Source organism: Peromyscus leucopus, chromosome 3 (assembly GCF_004664715.2).
Source record: "Peromyscus leucopus breed LL Stock chromosome 3, UCI_PerLeu_2.1, whole genome shotgun sequence".
In the NCBI taxonomy this organism is placed as follows: Eukaryota; Metazoa; Chordata; class Mammalia; order Rodentia; family Cricetidae; genus Peromyscus; species Peromyscus leucopus.
This window is the reverse complement of record NC_051065.1, coordinates 57,531,018-57,543,242: the sequence shown is the minus strand read 5'-3', so window position 1 is coordinate 57,543,242 and position 12,225 is coordinate 57,531,018. Positions and strand designations below refer to the sequence as shown.

At 46.6% G+C, this 12,225-nt stretch overlaps 1 protein-coding gene across 3 annotated transcripts in view; it reads left to right on the top strand.

Moving 5' to 3' along the window:
* The first annotated feature begins 2,353 nt into the window (after positions 1-2,353).
* Positions 2,354-12,225, top strand: part of Cpa4 (carboxypeptidase A4) — a 44,654-nt gene continuing 34,782 nt past the window's right edge. For 2 of the 3 annotated variants that reach the window (XM_037203678.1, XM_037203679.1), the window contains exons 1-4: positions 2,354-2,462; positions 7,739-7,820; positions 8,208-8,342; positions 9,772-9,870. In XM_037203678.1, coding sequence (XP_037059573.1) covers positions 2,395-2,462; positions 7,739-7,820; positions 8,208-8,342; positions 9,772-9,870 — 384 coding nt within the window. In that variant the 5' untranslated portion in view covers positions 2,354-2,394. The remainder of the gene's footprint in view (positions 2,463-7,738; positions 7,821-8,207; positions 8,343-9,771; positions 9,871-12,225) is intronic. The other variant, XM_028866175.2, reaches the window with a different exon arrangement.

Genomic DNA, 12,225 nt, shown 5'->3' with positions numbered 1-12,225 from the left:
GGTCCTGGGTTCCATCCTCAGCTCATTAAAAAAAAAAGAATCAGAATGTAAATATCTGTTATGCAGGATATTTGATATGCCACCCACTGTTTTAAACAGTGCAGCGTGTCAGAGTTAGCAATGGATTTAAGTTCCTTCCGTCACTCAATGCTAATCACCACACGGTGCTGGCATCCGGCTCCTGTGCGTTCTTTGGTCTTGCTGCCTCGTGCCACCTCACTTCAGTTTGCCTCTTAGCCTGCGCACGAATTCTCTTTAGATACGCACGTCCATTCGTGGTTTAGATCTATCTGTCTGTCTATCTATCTATCTATAGATGGTGTTTCTTGGGAGACAGTGGAAAGTGGGTTTCAGCATCTAGAACTCTGGCTCTAGAACTAAATTGTTCTTTTTATCGTGCTTCTTGCTGGTTCCAGTCTTTGTTTCTTTTACTGTTAACTTCAACTCTGTCTTGGTGTGAGCTAGAGTCCCGCCTCTGCGGTGTACAGGGCAGGTGTGGGTTCAGTTTAAGTGTTGGGCTGACAGAGCTCTGAGACACGAAGAGATGATAGGGTCCCCAGTTCTGCTCTATCTGATGGAGGCTACCCTTGGGACTCAGTGCCTCCTCCTCCTCCTCTTTCTTTTTATTAGGTTGGTTCTTGGGCGCTGTCAGAACCAGTATTAACAAAGCCATGGCAAGTCATACTGTCCCCATCCATGGAGATATGATTAACTTCCTCATCCCTCACTGTTCATGATGATGTATCCTTGACCTGCCAAGATTCCTGTTAGGATAGCTTAGCAAGAATCCCTCTCCCTTGATGCTTCCTCTTAGTAAATTTCCATCTACTGATCCCCTCATCCTGCTGCCTTTGCTGCATTTGGCCTTGAGAGAAAACTAGCCCCTCCTACTACTATAGTCATGGTCTCCATGGCAACGATTTCCATAAAGTCTTCCTTACTGTTTGACAAGTGTCAGAATAAATTTCAACACTACCAGCCATGACCTTGGTTCTATGTACTACCCCTCAGCAGGTGTGGAAAGGATGAGTCCATGGGGATGGTGGGAGCAGATGAGTTGGGGTTTCTGGGATAAAGCCATATGCCTGAAAATAAGCCATGGATGTCATGAATAGTGTTCACTTACTCTACTGACTCCACACTCACAGGGTAGCAAAAACCTTAGGAAGACTTATTATTTAGTTTGATCAGAGCTGGGTTTGAGTACGGGCATGGTGGCACACACCTTTAATCCCAGTGCTTGAGAGGCAGAGGCAGGAGGATCTCTGTGAGTTTGAGGCTAGCCTGGTCTACATAGTAAGTTCCAGAACAGCTAGTACTATAAAGAGACCATGTTTAAAAAAAAAACAAAAACAAAAAAAAAACCCTGGGCTTAGTGGCTCAGGCCTGTTATCCCAGCACCTGGGAGGTTGAAGCAGGCAGATTGTGAGTTCAAGGCTAACTTGGAATACAAAGTGAGCTCATGTCTCAGAAACAAAAATAAGTAGAAACTGTGGGACTGGAGGGATGACTCAGAGATCAAGATTGCATCTACTTTTGCAGAGGACTTGGGTTTGATTCCCTTTACCCACGTAGTGGCTTACAACTGCTTATAGCTCCAGTTCCAGGGGATCTGGTGAGATCTGATGGAATCTGATGCTCTCTTTTGACTTTGGAAGGTACTTGCACACACACACACACACACACACACACACACGCATGGTCTATGTAAACTCACACAGGCACACATACATACACATAAATATATAATAAAAATTAAAAAATAAATTCAAAACAAATATCATCAAGCCTTATCTGTTATTTAGATCCCAAGGAAAACTGTTAATGTATTCAGAATAACACATCCTTCCTAGACTGTTGACCACCCATATTCCTCTTTTCTGAATGGAATCCTAAGAATTAGGCCTTAGACCCGTGAACTCTCCTCTGTGATCTGCTGAAGTCTCTTGCCAGGCTTCTTAAATGTGTGGTCTTGGAGTTGGCTCAAGGTTCCTTGATAAGATAGTCTTCACTTTCCAAACAGTTTTTTTTAATCACTCTAGAGGTAACACCAATCCCAGGTTTACAAACTGGCCTCTCCTATCAGTATGAATTCCAACCGGCAGTGTGGGATCTTTCCATTTACTCAAAAAACACCATGTAGATGCCAAGTGATGAGCAATGTGGCACCCTGGGTAAGACATTCCCAGCCTGTGGAGCAAGTTCCTGCCTTGCAAATGGAGGCTGGGCCTTCATCACTAGAAAGGAATGGAGGAGGCCTTGGCTGGGGCCTGCCTTGTCAGAGCTGGAAGGGTGCTGGAGAACCATATTAGCATTTTTGAGGATGTGAGTCTGCCTCGGGCTCCTTATAAATACAGCTTGACTCAGTCAGTGTGTGACTGGCACCCGTGAGACATGAGGTGGTTACTGTTCTTGGGGGCCCTTGTTGGGTCAGGCATCTGTGGCCGAGATAAATTCTTTGGGTGAGTTTCTTTTGAACTTTTTTTTTTAATCATTATTTAGTTATTTCAGCAATTCGGGAGCCAAATGGAGTAATTATACATTAGGTGATAGAGCTTAGGGGAAGGACCTGGGCTTTTATATCTCTTCTGTTCTTGTCATCCTGAACCAGCCACTTCTCTCTGAAACCTGATTTCTTCTGTGAAACCAAAGCTAGTGGTGTCCCAAGGCCCTCCCCAGCTCCCCAATCTCCTGCTGATTCTGTCTTTTTTCCCCTCCTTCTTTCTAAGGTCACTTCTAGGCATTTCCTTTACTATTAACTAGGAAGGATGGCCAGAAAGACTTTGTCAGGTTTTTGCCAGGCTCATAAGGGAAAAGCTGGGCCACAGGCTTTGGGGACAGATACCATGTCAGTGGTGAAGCCTGGGTATCACTGGTGTTTTCTCAAAGGCTTCTGGAACAAGGACGTCAGATAGGTCTTGCCTAGCTACAGTTATGGCAATGCACACCAGGACTCTGTGTGTGTGTGTGTGTGTGTGTGTGTGTGTGTGTGTGTGTGTGTGTGTAGTTGATGAAGGACAGGACATCGGAGAGGCAGGGGAGATGGAAGGGATGTTCTGGTACCCAGGTAGAAGACTGCATTAGAATAACTCATCACCACATAACACTTGGCCTTTTGCAAAGAGCTTTCCTGGGCATTGTCTTGTGGATCATGTAACAGCTCTGTCAGGCAAGCGTGTTATTTTCCTCAATTTAAATGTGAAAAAAAACCTAGTCTTTTTTAAAAAGGTTAAGGAACCTGCCCAAAGCTACTTAGCTTGTAAGCAGGGAAGCTGGGATGCGGAATGCAAAGCTTATACCCTCTTTCTGTAACAGAAGTCAGTCAAATGGAATCCTCTATCTCTCTGGTCTACCTGTATATGTGAGTTTATTCTCTATTGTATTATCTGGCTAAAGGGACCCGAGAATTGTTTATTGAAGCAATTACTTACATGGGACTGAGTCATTTTTATGGGGATGACGGTTCATACCTGCCTCTGCTGCCAAATAGCTCGGAGGGGCCAGGCATAGCAGGTGGCCAGGGAGGAAGATTTTTCCGCAGGCAGCCCAGCAGTAGGTGCGTGATGACTACACTCGCTGCTGTGTGGGCTGACGCACGGAGCTGTCGGGCTCCCGCTGCAGTTATTCATGTGGCTGGAAAATCTCTATTTTTCAGGATATAGACCTTTCTTGTGGTTCAGTGGGCACCTGAGCTGACACAATGGGGCTGGGTTCTAGAGTATTCGCTGCAGGAGCTGTGCACACAAAGGGCTGTGTGCTGGAGCTGATTACAGACGCTTTTGATCAAACCAGGCCTTGTCATCTCCAAGTCTGTTCTCACTTCATCACAGGCGCCTCAGTAAAGGTAGAAGAATCTTTGCTGGGATCCATCAGCGTGTCCCGGACACCCAGTTCAGTGAATATAGAGGGTTCAGGGCAGCCGGCCTCTGAGCCGCTGAATGGTCGGGAAGCCAGGCTGGAGACTGGCTAACGGACCCAAGATGGTGGTTTCTCCCCACCACCCTATCTCCTGCCCCTGCGACATGGTTCTCCTGGCTCCCTAGTCTCTCTTGTTCTGCTGGTATCACCTGTCCTAGTTTTCAGATATCTTAAGGATGAGACAGCGGCCAGGCTAGGTGGAGGTGTTGGGCAGGTGGAGAACAGGAAGGAGCTGCAGAACTGGTTGTCATGTCAGTGGTAGCTGGCAAGCATCCCAGGGTTTCCTGAGGCCATCTCCGAATACCATCAGTCATAGCTGCTAAGCCTGGGCAGGGATGTCGGCGAGAGAGGCACAGAGAGCTGACCACTTAGCTGTCTTTCCGGTAAGAGGGGAGGGGTGGAAGCTTAGCTGTCAAAACAATTATTGATTGTGCTGAGCATGGGACAGGTGTGAGGGTGAGTGAGCAGACGTCACCAACTATGATGCTAAAGACATACTGGTGTACTGGGAGTTGAAGAGAGCTGTTAAAACAGCCACACAGAACAGGAGGGGCGGACAAGCACCTGCGAACCCCAGCATTTCCCTTCACCGAGGTCAGTTTCTATCTCCAAAAAGAACTCAAGGTCAAGGTCTTTGAATGGAATTCCAGCTAGTGCAGATGGGGTGAGCTCAACCATCTGCATTGTCAGGAGCTGAAAAAGATATCTTCCAAACAGAGATAAGGTCAATGACGGCAGGAAAAAGTTTGCCCTTCCCATGACACCCACTGATTTTAGACGTCACTCTGCTGGTGTTCGTAAGGATAATGGCAGACCCTACTCTACCACCACTACCAATTTTTAGGGCTCTTGTACCAAGCTTTGGTTAGGGAAAGCTTCATGAGTCACATGACCTTGTCTTGAAGTTTAGGTGGGAGACTACCAGGCACTTAAGGGAACACCATGTGCAAAGGCACTTAAAGGCAATTGCATGGAATGAACATGAAATTTCAGGAGAGCTGGAACCAAGAAGGTACACAAAGGTGGGGGAGAGATGGTGCCCTGCCTCTTCCTGCACACTACAGATGTTGTGTCTTTGACCTTGGTAGCTTGGCTTATTAGAACATGATAGGGTGGACTGTGAACTCAATCCTTTCCAGGGCCAGTAAAGTCACTGCGTTCCATTGTCATGGACTGTGCTTGGGAGCATGCAAGTTCTGTTGTGACATCACCACATTGGAGAAAGGAACATGTGCACACTTTACAGCCTGGATCGATGTGCCATCTACTCTTCATACTCCAAAGAGTTCTTCAGCTGTCCTTTCCTTCCCCGTTCCTTCTCCGCCACCCCCTTTCTCTGTGGCCACTCTAGCCACTGTTATTTTGCAAAGGCCTAATTTTGCCACCCAAGATGCCAATCCTTCTAGCATGTGCATTGAAAAAAGAATCCTCTTTTATTAACTTGAATTATGTGTCTGTGTATGTTCATGTGAGTACTCAAGGAAGCCAGAGGCATCAGATACCCCGGGACTGGAGTCACAGGCAGTTGTGAGCCAGTCAGCTGTGGGTGCTGAGAACCTAACTTGAGTCATTTGCAAGAACAGTGCATGTTCTTAACTGCCAAACTGTCTCTCTGGCCTCTAGCATGCTCATCTTAAAGATACCCCCTTTTCTGGAGTGTTAGAGATGGTGGTTCCAGGCTGTGCATTTGTCAAACTGGTCTTTGTCCTCAGTTAAAAGGGTTTACTCTCTACCGGATCCTCTTCGAGGCTGCTGGGCTGTGACAGAGAAATGTTAGCTTGTTACTCCATCTTCCCTGGGCTGTAGTCCAACTCTTTGCAGGCCCAGTGGGTTATGTATCAGTCAACTTTCTGTTGCTATAACAAAATCCTTGAAACAGAGTTACTTCTCTGTTGCTGTGATAAAATACTCTGTTGGCTCACAGTTCGAGGATGTAGTCTATTATGATGGATAGTCACGGTGGAAGGGACTTGAAGCAGCTTGTCCCTGGCACCCATGGAAGAGAGCGATGAGGACCTGTGCTTAGCTACATTTCTATTTTTGTGCAGTCCAGGTCCTAAGCCCAGGGAGTAAGGCCGCCTCCTTTAGGTTGGCTCTTCCCACCTAACCTGTATAGTTCCTCACAGATGTGCCGAGAGGCTTGGCTCCTGGGTAATTCTAAGTCCTGTCAGGTTAATAGTTACTGTTAACTGCCACACTAGATAACATACAAAGAGAAAAGATTTATTTCACTTGTGGCTTTGGAAGCTGAAAGTCCAAGATTGGGTAGCTCTGTCTGTTCTGCCTTTGGCGAGGGCTCCTGTGTGTGGCATTATGGAGGTAGCATGTGTGAGAAGGGGAGATCGTGTGGCAAGACGGGTGCCTTGCTCAGTCTTTTAAACTTACTTTCTCAGGAACTGACTCTACAAAAGCAACTAGACCCCACCCCTTAAAGCCTGCTGCCTTTCAGCTGGAGATCAGACTTCCAGGATCTGAATCCTTGGAGCATGGCCAAACCGTATCTGAACCATAACAGGTTCAGGGGAGACCTTCCAAACTTGGCTTCCTATAGCGTCCACGGCAGTTTTCATGGGCTGCTGTTAGCTGCAACCTCCAGGAAGCCAGGAGGAGGGCTAGGGTGAAAGGATGTGAGCCTTGGGTACCGGCATCTTATCGAGCCCAGCCACCTGTGTTGAGAACAGCTCTACGGTGAGCCTTGTCTTTTGGGCCTGGCCTAGGTCTTCCCGGAACTTTCCGAAACTAAGTGAAATTCCGGAAGTCCATCCAGATTGAACCGGTTTTCTGGTGAGGAGCCTCCACGTGAGCCTCCCATTTTGTTCCCTGTGACAGAGCCATTTACTCTCTCACAGGTCCTTCAGCCCACGTCCCTCTCCAGCAGCTCCTCTAGCATTCACTCATGTCAAAGGGATGACGCATGTGACAGTCGAGTGCGGATTCATTTGGGCTGTCACCTAGCAACGCCTAATGGCTCCGCTGGCTCTCTAAGCGAGCTGAGAGCTCAAAGAAGGCTTTTCAGGCCTAGCCTTCTCCCACCCACGCAGGGCTTGGGGGCCTCTTCCCCTGCCCACGCTGCAGAAGCTGATTCACGCACAGGACAGAGTGCAGGCCGGGCGTCAAGGGGGGCTTCTTCTGGGCACCTTCAGGGCCCGGTAGGCAGCCATGAGGCTCAGGTTGAGCCTCATACCCTAGTCCACGCCCAGTTTCATCGTCAAGCACACGCGTGGGGCTGGGGGGCACGGTTAGTGCTCTCATCCTGGCCTTCCCAGGATAGAGGGGCTATTCCCAAAAGTTCCCAGCTCTTCCAGGCATGAAGGTTCCGTCGGGGTTTCAGCCCTCGCCTTTTGACAGTGAAGAAGTGTTTCTTTATGTCTTGAGTTAGCCTGGAGCCTAACTCAGGGACATTCCTTTCTGCAAAAATATATATGTTTTTCATTATAAAGTAATATGACCACATTACAGAAAACAGATACAAGAGGGGAAAAAGTAAGCCATCCATAATCCCACGACCCAAACGAGCACTGGCAGCCTTTACTCTATTTCCGTTGTCTGTTTTCCTTCCAGCCCATCTGCTTTTTCCATCCTCATAATCATGGCATACATACAATTCTGTGTCCTGCTCTTTCGCTTAATATTCCCCTTAAAGTTATACATAAGCACTTTTTCATCCTTGCCACATAGTCTTGTTTTTAATGGCTATACATTATAACCAAAGACTAGACCGTTTCCTCCCATCAGCACAGGCCTGTCTGGGATGGTGGGTCTGGGGTCTACTTGCCAGCTGAAAACTTACCATTATCTTCCACTCTCCCCGCTTTTCCAGGGACCAAGTTTTTAGGATTAATGTCAGAAATGGAGACGAGATCAGAAAACTGACTCAGCTAGTGAATTCGGACCACTTTAAGGTACGTGGTTCTCTTCACCCTCTGGAACGTTCCAAGTCTGAAGGCGACACAGTCCTTGTATCTATCTGTTCATAACGGAGTATGAGTCACATGCCATATTCACATGAGCGAGAGGGATGGTGGGGGAGCTCGGGGTTGCTGTGCTGTTAGATGGGAGGCCTAAGCCGCGGCTCCCTACTTCTTGTAGCCCTCATTGTTCCTTGAACTTTATTAGGTACTGAATGCTGGGCATGTCTGACCAGATATGCCTGTGAAATGGGCGATGTTCATCCTTGGGCAGGACTCTGGGATCACCCTGGCTTTTGACAGTGGTTCTGAAGAACATGAGCTCATTTCATGTTTTACCCAGACTGTCTTTTAACCTGATTGTGTTTCTGTTCGCCTTAGCTCAATGTCTGGAAATCTCCCTCCACTTTTGATCGGCCGGTGGATATCCTTGTCCCCTCGGTCAGCCTGCTGCCAGTCAAGTCCTTCCTGAAGTCTCAGGGCTTAGACTACTCAGTGACAATTGAAGACCTACAGGTGGGTAGGCCAGGGTCTCTTGCTAGTCTTGCATGAGATGAAGCCACCAGTCAGAGTAGACCTGGGAGATTTAAAAATGGCCGGGGTCATCCTTTTTCACCTCCCCAGGTGAAGACATTGAGGCCGATGGAAGCAGAGGTTAATAACTTGTTAAAGGGGGAGTGTGCTATAGAGATAGGCAGCTGCGCAGATCTTCACCTAAGTCTTGACTTTGCTAACCACTGGCCTGTGTTCATGGGCAAGTGTTTACCCTCATGAGCCTCCATCTCATCGTGGCTAAAACGGTGACAATGATTCCTATTTCAACTATTTATCGAGACGATGCTTCTATTAACTGTATATAATACATCTAACATGTTAGATGCTTCAGTAGGCAATCGTTCACCCCCTTTTCTTATTTGAAGTTAAAAGCAAGTGTGTGTGTATGTGTGTGTGTGTGGTGGGTACTGGGAAGCGATCAGAAGAGAAAGGGGGAATGTCACCAACAGTTCCCAGCAGAGGGAACACTGCCATCCAGCCCTACATCCTACATTGAACAGCAGGACAGTGTCTCTGCCTAACGCTCTCTCCTTCATCGAGGTAGGTTATGGACTAATTGGTGATTTGGCCCAGGATTTTCCTGATGGTGTGAACAGCTGTGAGCTTATTAATCATCCTCACATGTCACAGACATCTGCCAAGAACCTTCAAAGTATGAGTGGTTATAAGAATTTCTTTGTTTCTGAATGGTTTCCCAAGCTGTGGGTTTCAGAGGTACTGGATACCAGATGCAAGCTGATGTCTAGAGATTTCATACTATAGAAAAACCGAATGGCGCATATGTTAATTCCAGGGAGCAAGTGGGTTTTGAATGGGATAATGCAAATTGGATATTAAAAAGTAAAGTTTTATAGATATATGGGAAAAAATCTGACTCTCCCTCCTTTTTTTAATGAAAGACGGGATAGTTTATTATTTTTAATTGTGTCACACTGACTGTGATGATCAACACACATAATTATAGAGAGCTCTTCTGGGTATGAAGAAGAAGAAACCCTGCACTAGTTTTATGTACTGAAAAAGTTTCAACAGAACCAAGAATGTTAGGGAATAAAGACCTTAAGCAGAAACGAACCCAGATAATTCCATTGTCTTACCCCACAGAGTTAATGGAAACCCTTTGGGAATTAGCAGCATTAGAATAATATGTAGTTCAGATTGAAGACATTTTGGATGTATGCAGCATGAACTTTCATTCTCTGGAACTGTAATCTCCGGCTTCTATCACTTGAGTGCCCTCGCCCCGTTAGACCTTGGACATGTGTGTTGCTTGCTACCCTGAGGGGGATGCCATCTTGGTCAGCCCATCTACCCAGATGAACCTCTGTCTCCAGCGGATCCCTTCATCATGTTGCTGTGTCTGGTTGTTTCTTTCTTTTTTTTTTTTTAGGCCCTTTTAGATAACGAAGATGAAGAAATGCAGCACAGTGAAGGGCAAGAGCAGAGTGGCGATAGCTTCAACTACGGATCTTACCATTCCTTGGAAGCTGTAAGTGTTTCCCAGGAGCTGAGGGCCAACACTCTCTGCTTGCTCTGTTTTGTAACCTCTCTCTCTTACATCCAACTTCAGCACGGTGTCGCTTCGCAGAGGGGCTAACGGGTGTGCACTTTTCCCCCTTCCCACTGGGGTTGGAACCCCATCAGCGCCCCTGTGCCTGTGGAATGCAGCTGCAGTTTTCCCTGCAGACACCCTTCTCCAGCAGCCTTTTAAAGAAAGCCATGATATAACGGCAGCCTTTCCAGTCCTTGTAATTCAACCTTCTCCTGCACTGGAATCCCTAGCCCAGAATAAAATGCCATTTACTCCAGGCAAGCAGTCAAGCGGTTATTTCCAAGGTTAACCAAATATTTCCACTCATTTATCATGACTCCTTATAACATATATTTGTTCCACAATGCAATTTGGTGCTGTGTGTAGTTAGAAACCACTTTATATAGCTGACTTTCAAGGTAAGCCAAACTTTCAAATGAAGAACTTGGAGCTGAATAATTTCATATGATACTGGAACTTGAGAAATCAAAAGAGACCTCAGAACGGAACAGCATCATTCACGATTCAGGGCTCTTATGTCCCAAGTGTCTCTTTCGTTAGTTTGCAGACTCTACTAGCTTGGGAGCCCCTCCCAAATCTAAATTGCTCTTCTCCTCCTCTGCCTTCATACGTGCTGATCCTTATGTGCAAACGCCGTGTTCCTGGCAAATTTCTCAAGAGGCGTATACCTCGAGTTGTTTTTCTTCTAGATGAGGGATTAGTTCAGGGGCTGGCCAACTGTTTCTACTTCTTCCCATGATTGTCAGTAGCTTTGTTTATTATGTACACTTCCAACAATTCTGCCCCTTGATCCCCCTTGTGACCAATGACATACATCTGCAAAACAGCTGGATAAAGTTAGGAGTTCAGTTCAGTCTCGGGCCACGGGCGAGAGCAGAGCTCAGGACCCACACAGGGATCAAACCCATAACACGTTAGCCTCATTAATGTGGGGGCTCTCCCCAGCTGAGTTAACCAGTTGCAAATGTCACCCAGGGACCAAGAGAGGCCATCCACTTACCTTAGCAGCCATCTGTCTGTCTCACTTTCTCATCTGCTTGCTTCTTTTCCTGCTGACTTGGGTGCCCCTTGTAGAGTGACCTTCAGCTAGCTCTTGTCCCCAGAGACCTGTGGCTGTGCCACCTCTCTCCTGGCCAGCTCATTCGGGGTTCTTCCTAAAACCAGCTTTGAACAGCTCAGATCCTGTGGCCACTTAGGCTTTTCTAGGTCTCCAGTGGGATTCCACATTTGCTGTTGCCAGGGCTTCTGGTTTTAGGTCTGTGAATGGCTGGCATGTGAATTTGCACCCCACATCTGGTATAGCTTGGAGGTTTTTAAAACAATTTCCCATTTATCTACCTACCCTCCCACCTGCCATCTATCTATCTATCTATCTATCTATCTATCTATCTATCTATCTATCTATCATCTGTTTATCTATTTGTCTATCTATATCTATCTATCTATCATCTGTTTATCTATCTATTTGTCTATATCTATCTATCTATCATCTATTTATCATCTGTTTATCTCTCTCTATCATGTTTATCTATCTATCATCCGTTTATGTCTCTATCATCTGTTTATCTATCTGTCTATCTCTATCTCTCTATCTATCTCTCTCCCTATCTCTTTCCCTATCTATCTATCTATCTATCTATCTATCTATCTATCTATCTATCTATCTATATCTGTGTGTAAGGGTGTACATGTGCCATGCAACTAATGTGCAAGTCAAGAGGACAATCAGTTTTCTCCTTCCACTATATGGGTGCCAGGAGTCAAACTCAGAATTCACGTTGTCAGACTTGGTAGCTTTTACCTGTTGATTCATCAATAGTCCCAGCCTGGTGTTTTAATCCCGCCCCTCTACCTGTCTCTGTCTCTGTCTGTCTGTCTGTCTGTCTCTCTTCCTTTCTCATTTTGAGACAGGGTTTCTCTGTGCAGTTCTGGCTGTCCTGGAACTCACTCTGTAGCCCAGACTGGCCTCAAACTCACAGAGATCCGCCTGCCTCTGCCTCCCAAGTGCTGGGGTTCAAGGCGTGCGCCCCCACAGTCAGCTTGTTTAACTTGTTGTAGGTGACTATCATTTCTTGTGACCCACAGCATCGACTCCGCTTCTCTTCAGTCTCTAGTGTCTGTGGGTTGGGAGAGTTTCCAAGATGTCCCCCTCCCCTTTATTTTGAGACAAAGTTTTACATAGCACACTAGCACGGCCTCCACTCCCATGGAGTTGAGGATGACCTGGAACTCAGGATCCTTCTACTTTCTGAGTGCTGCAGTTACAGGTGCATACTGCCACCCCTGGTTTGT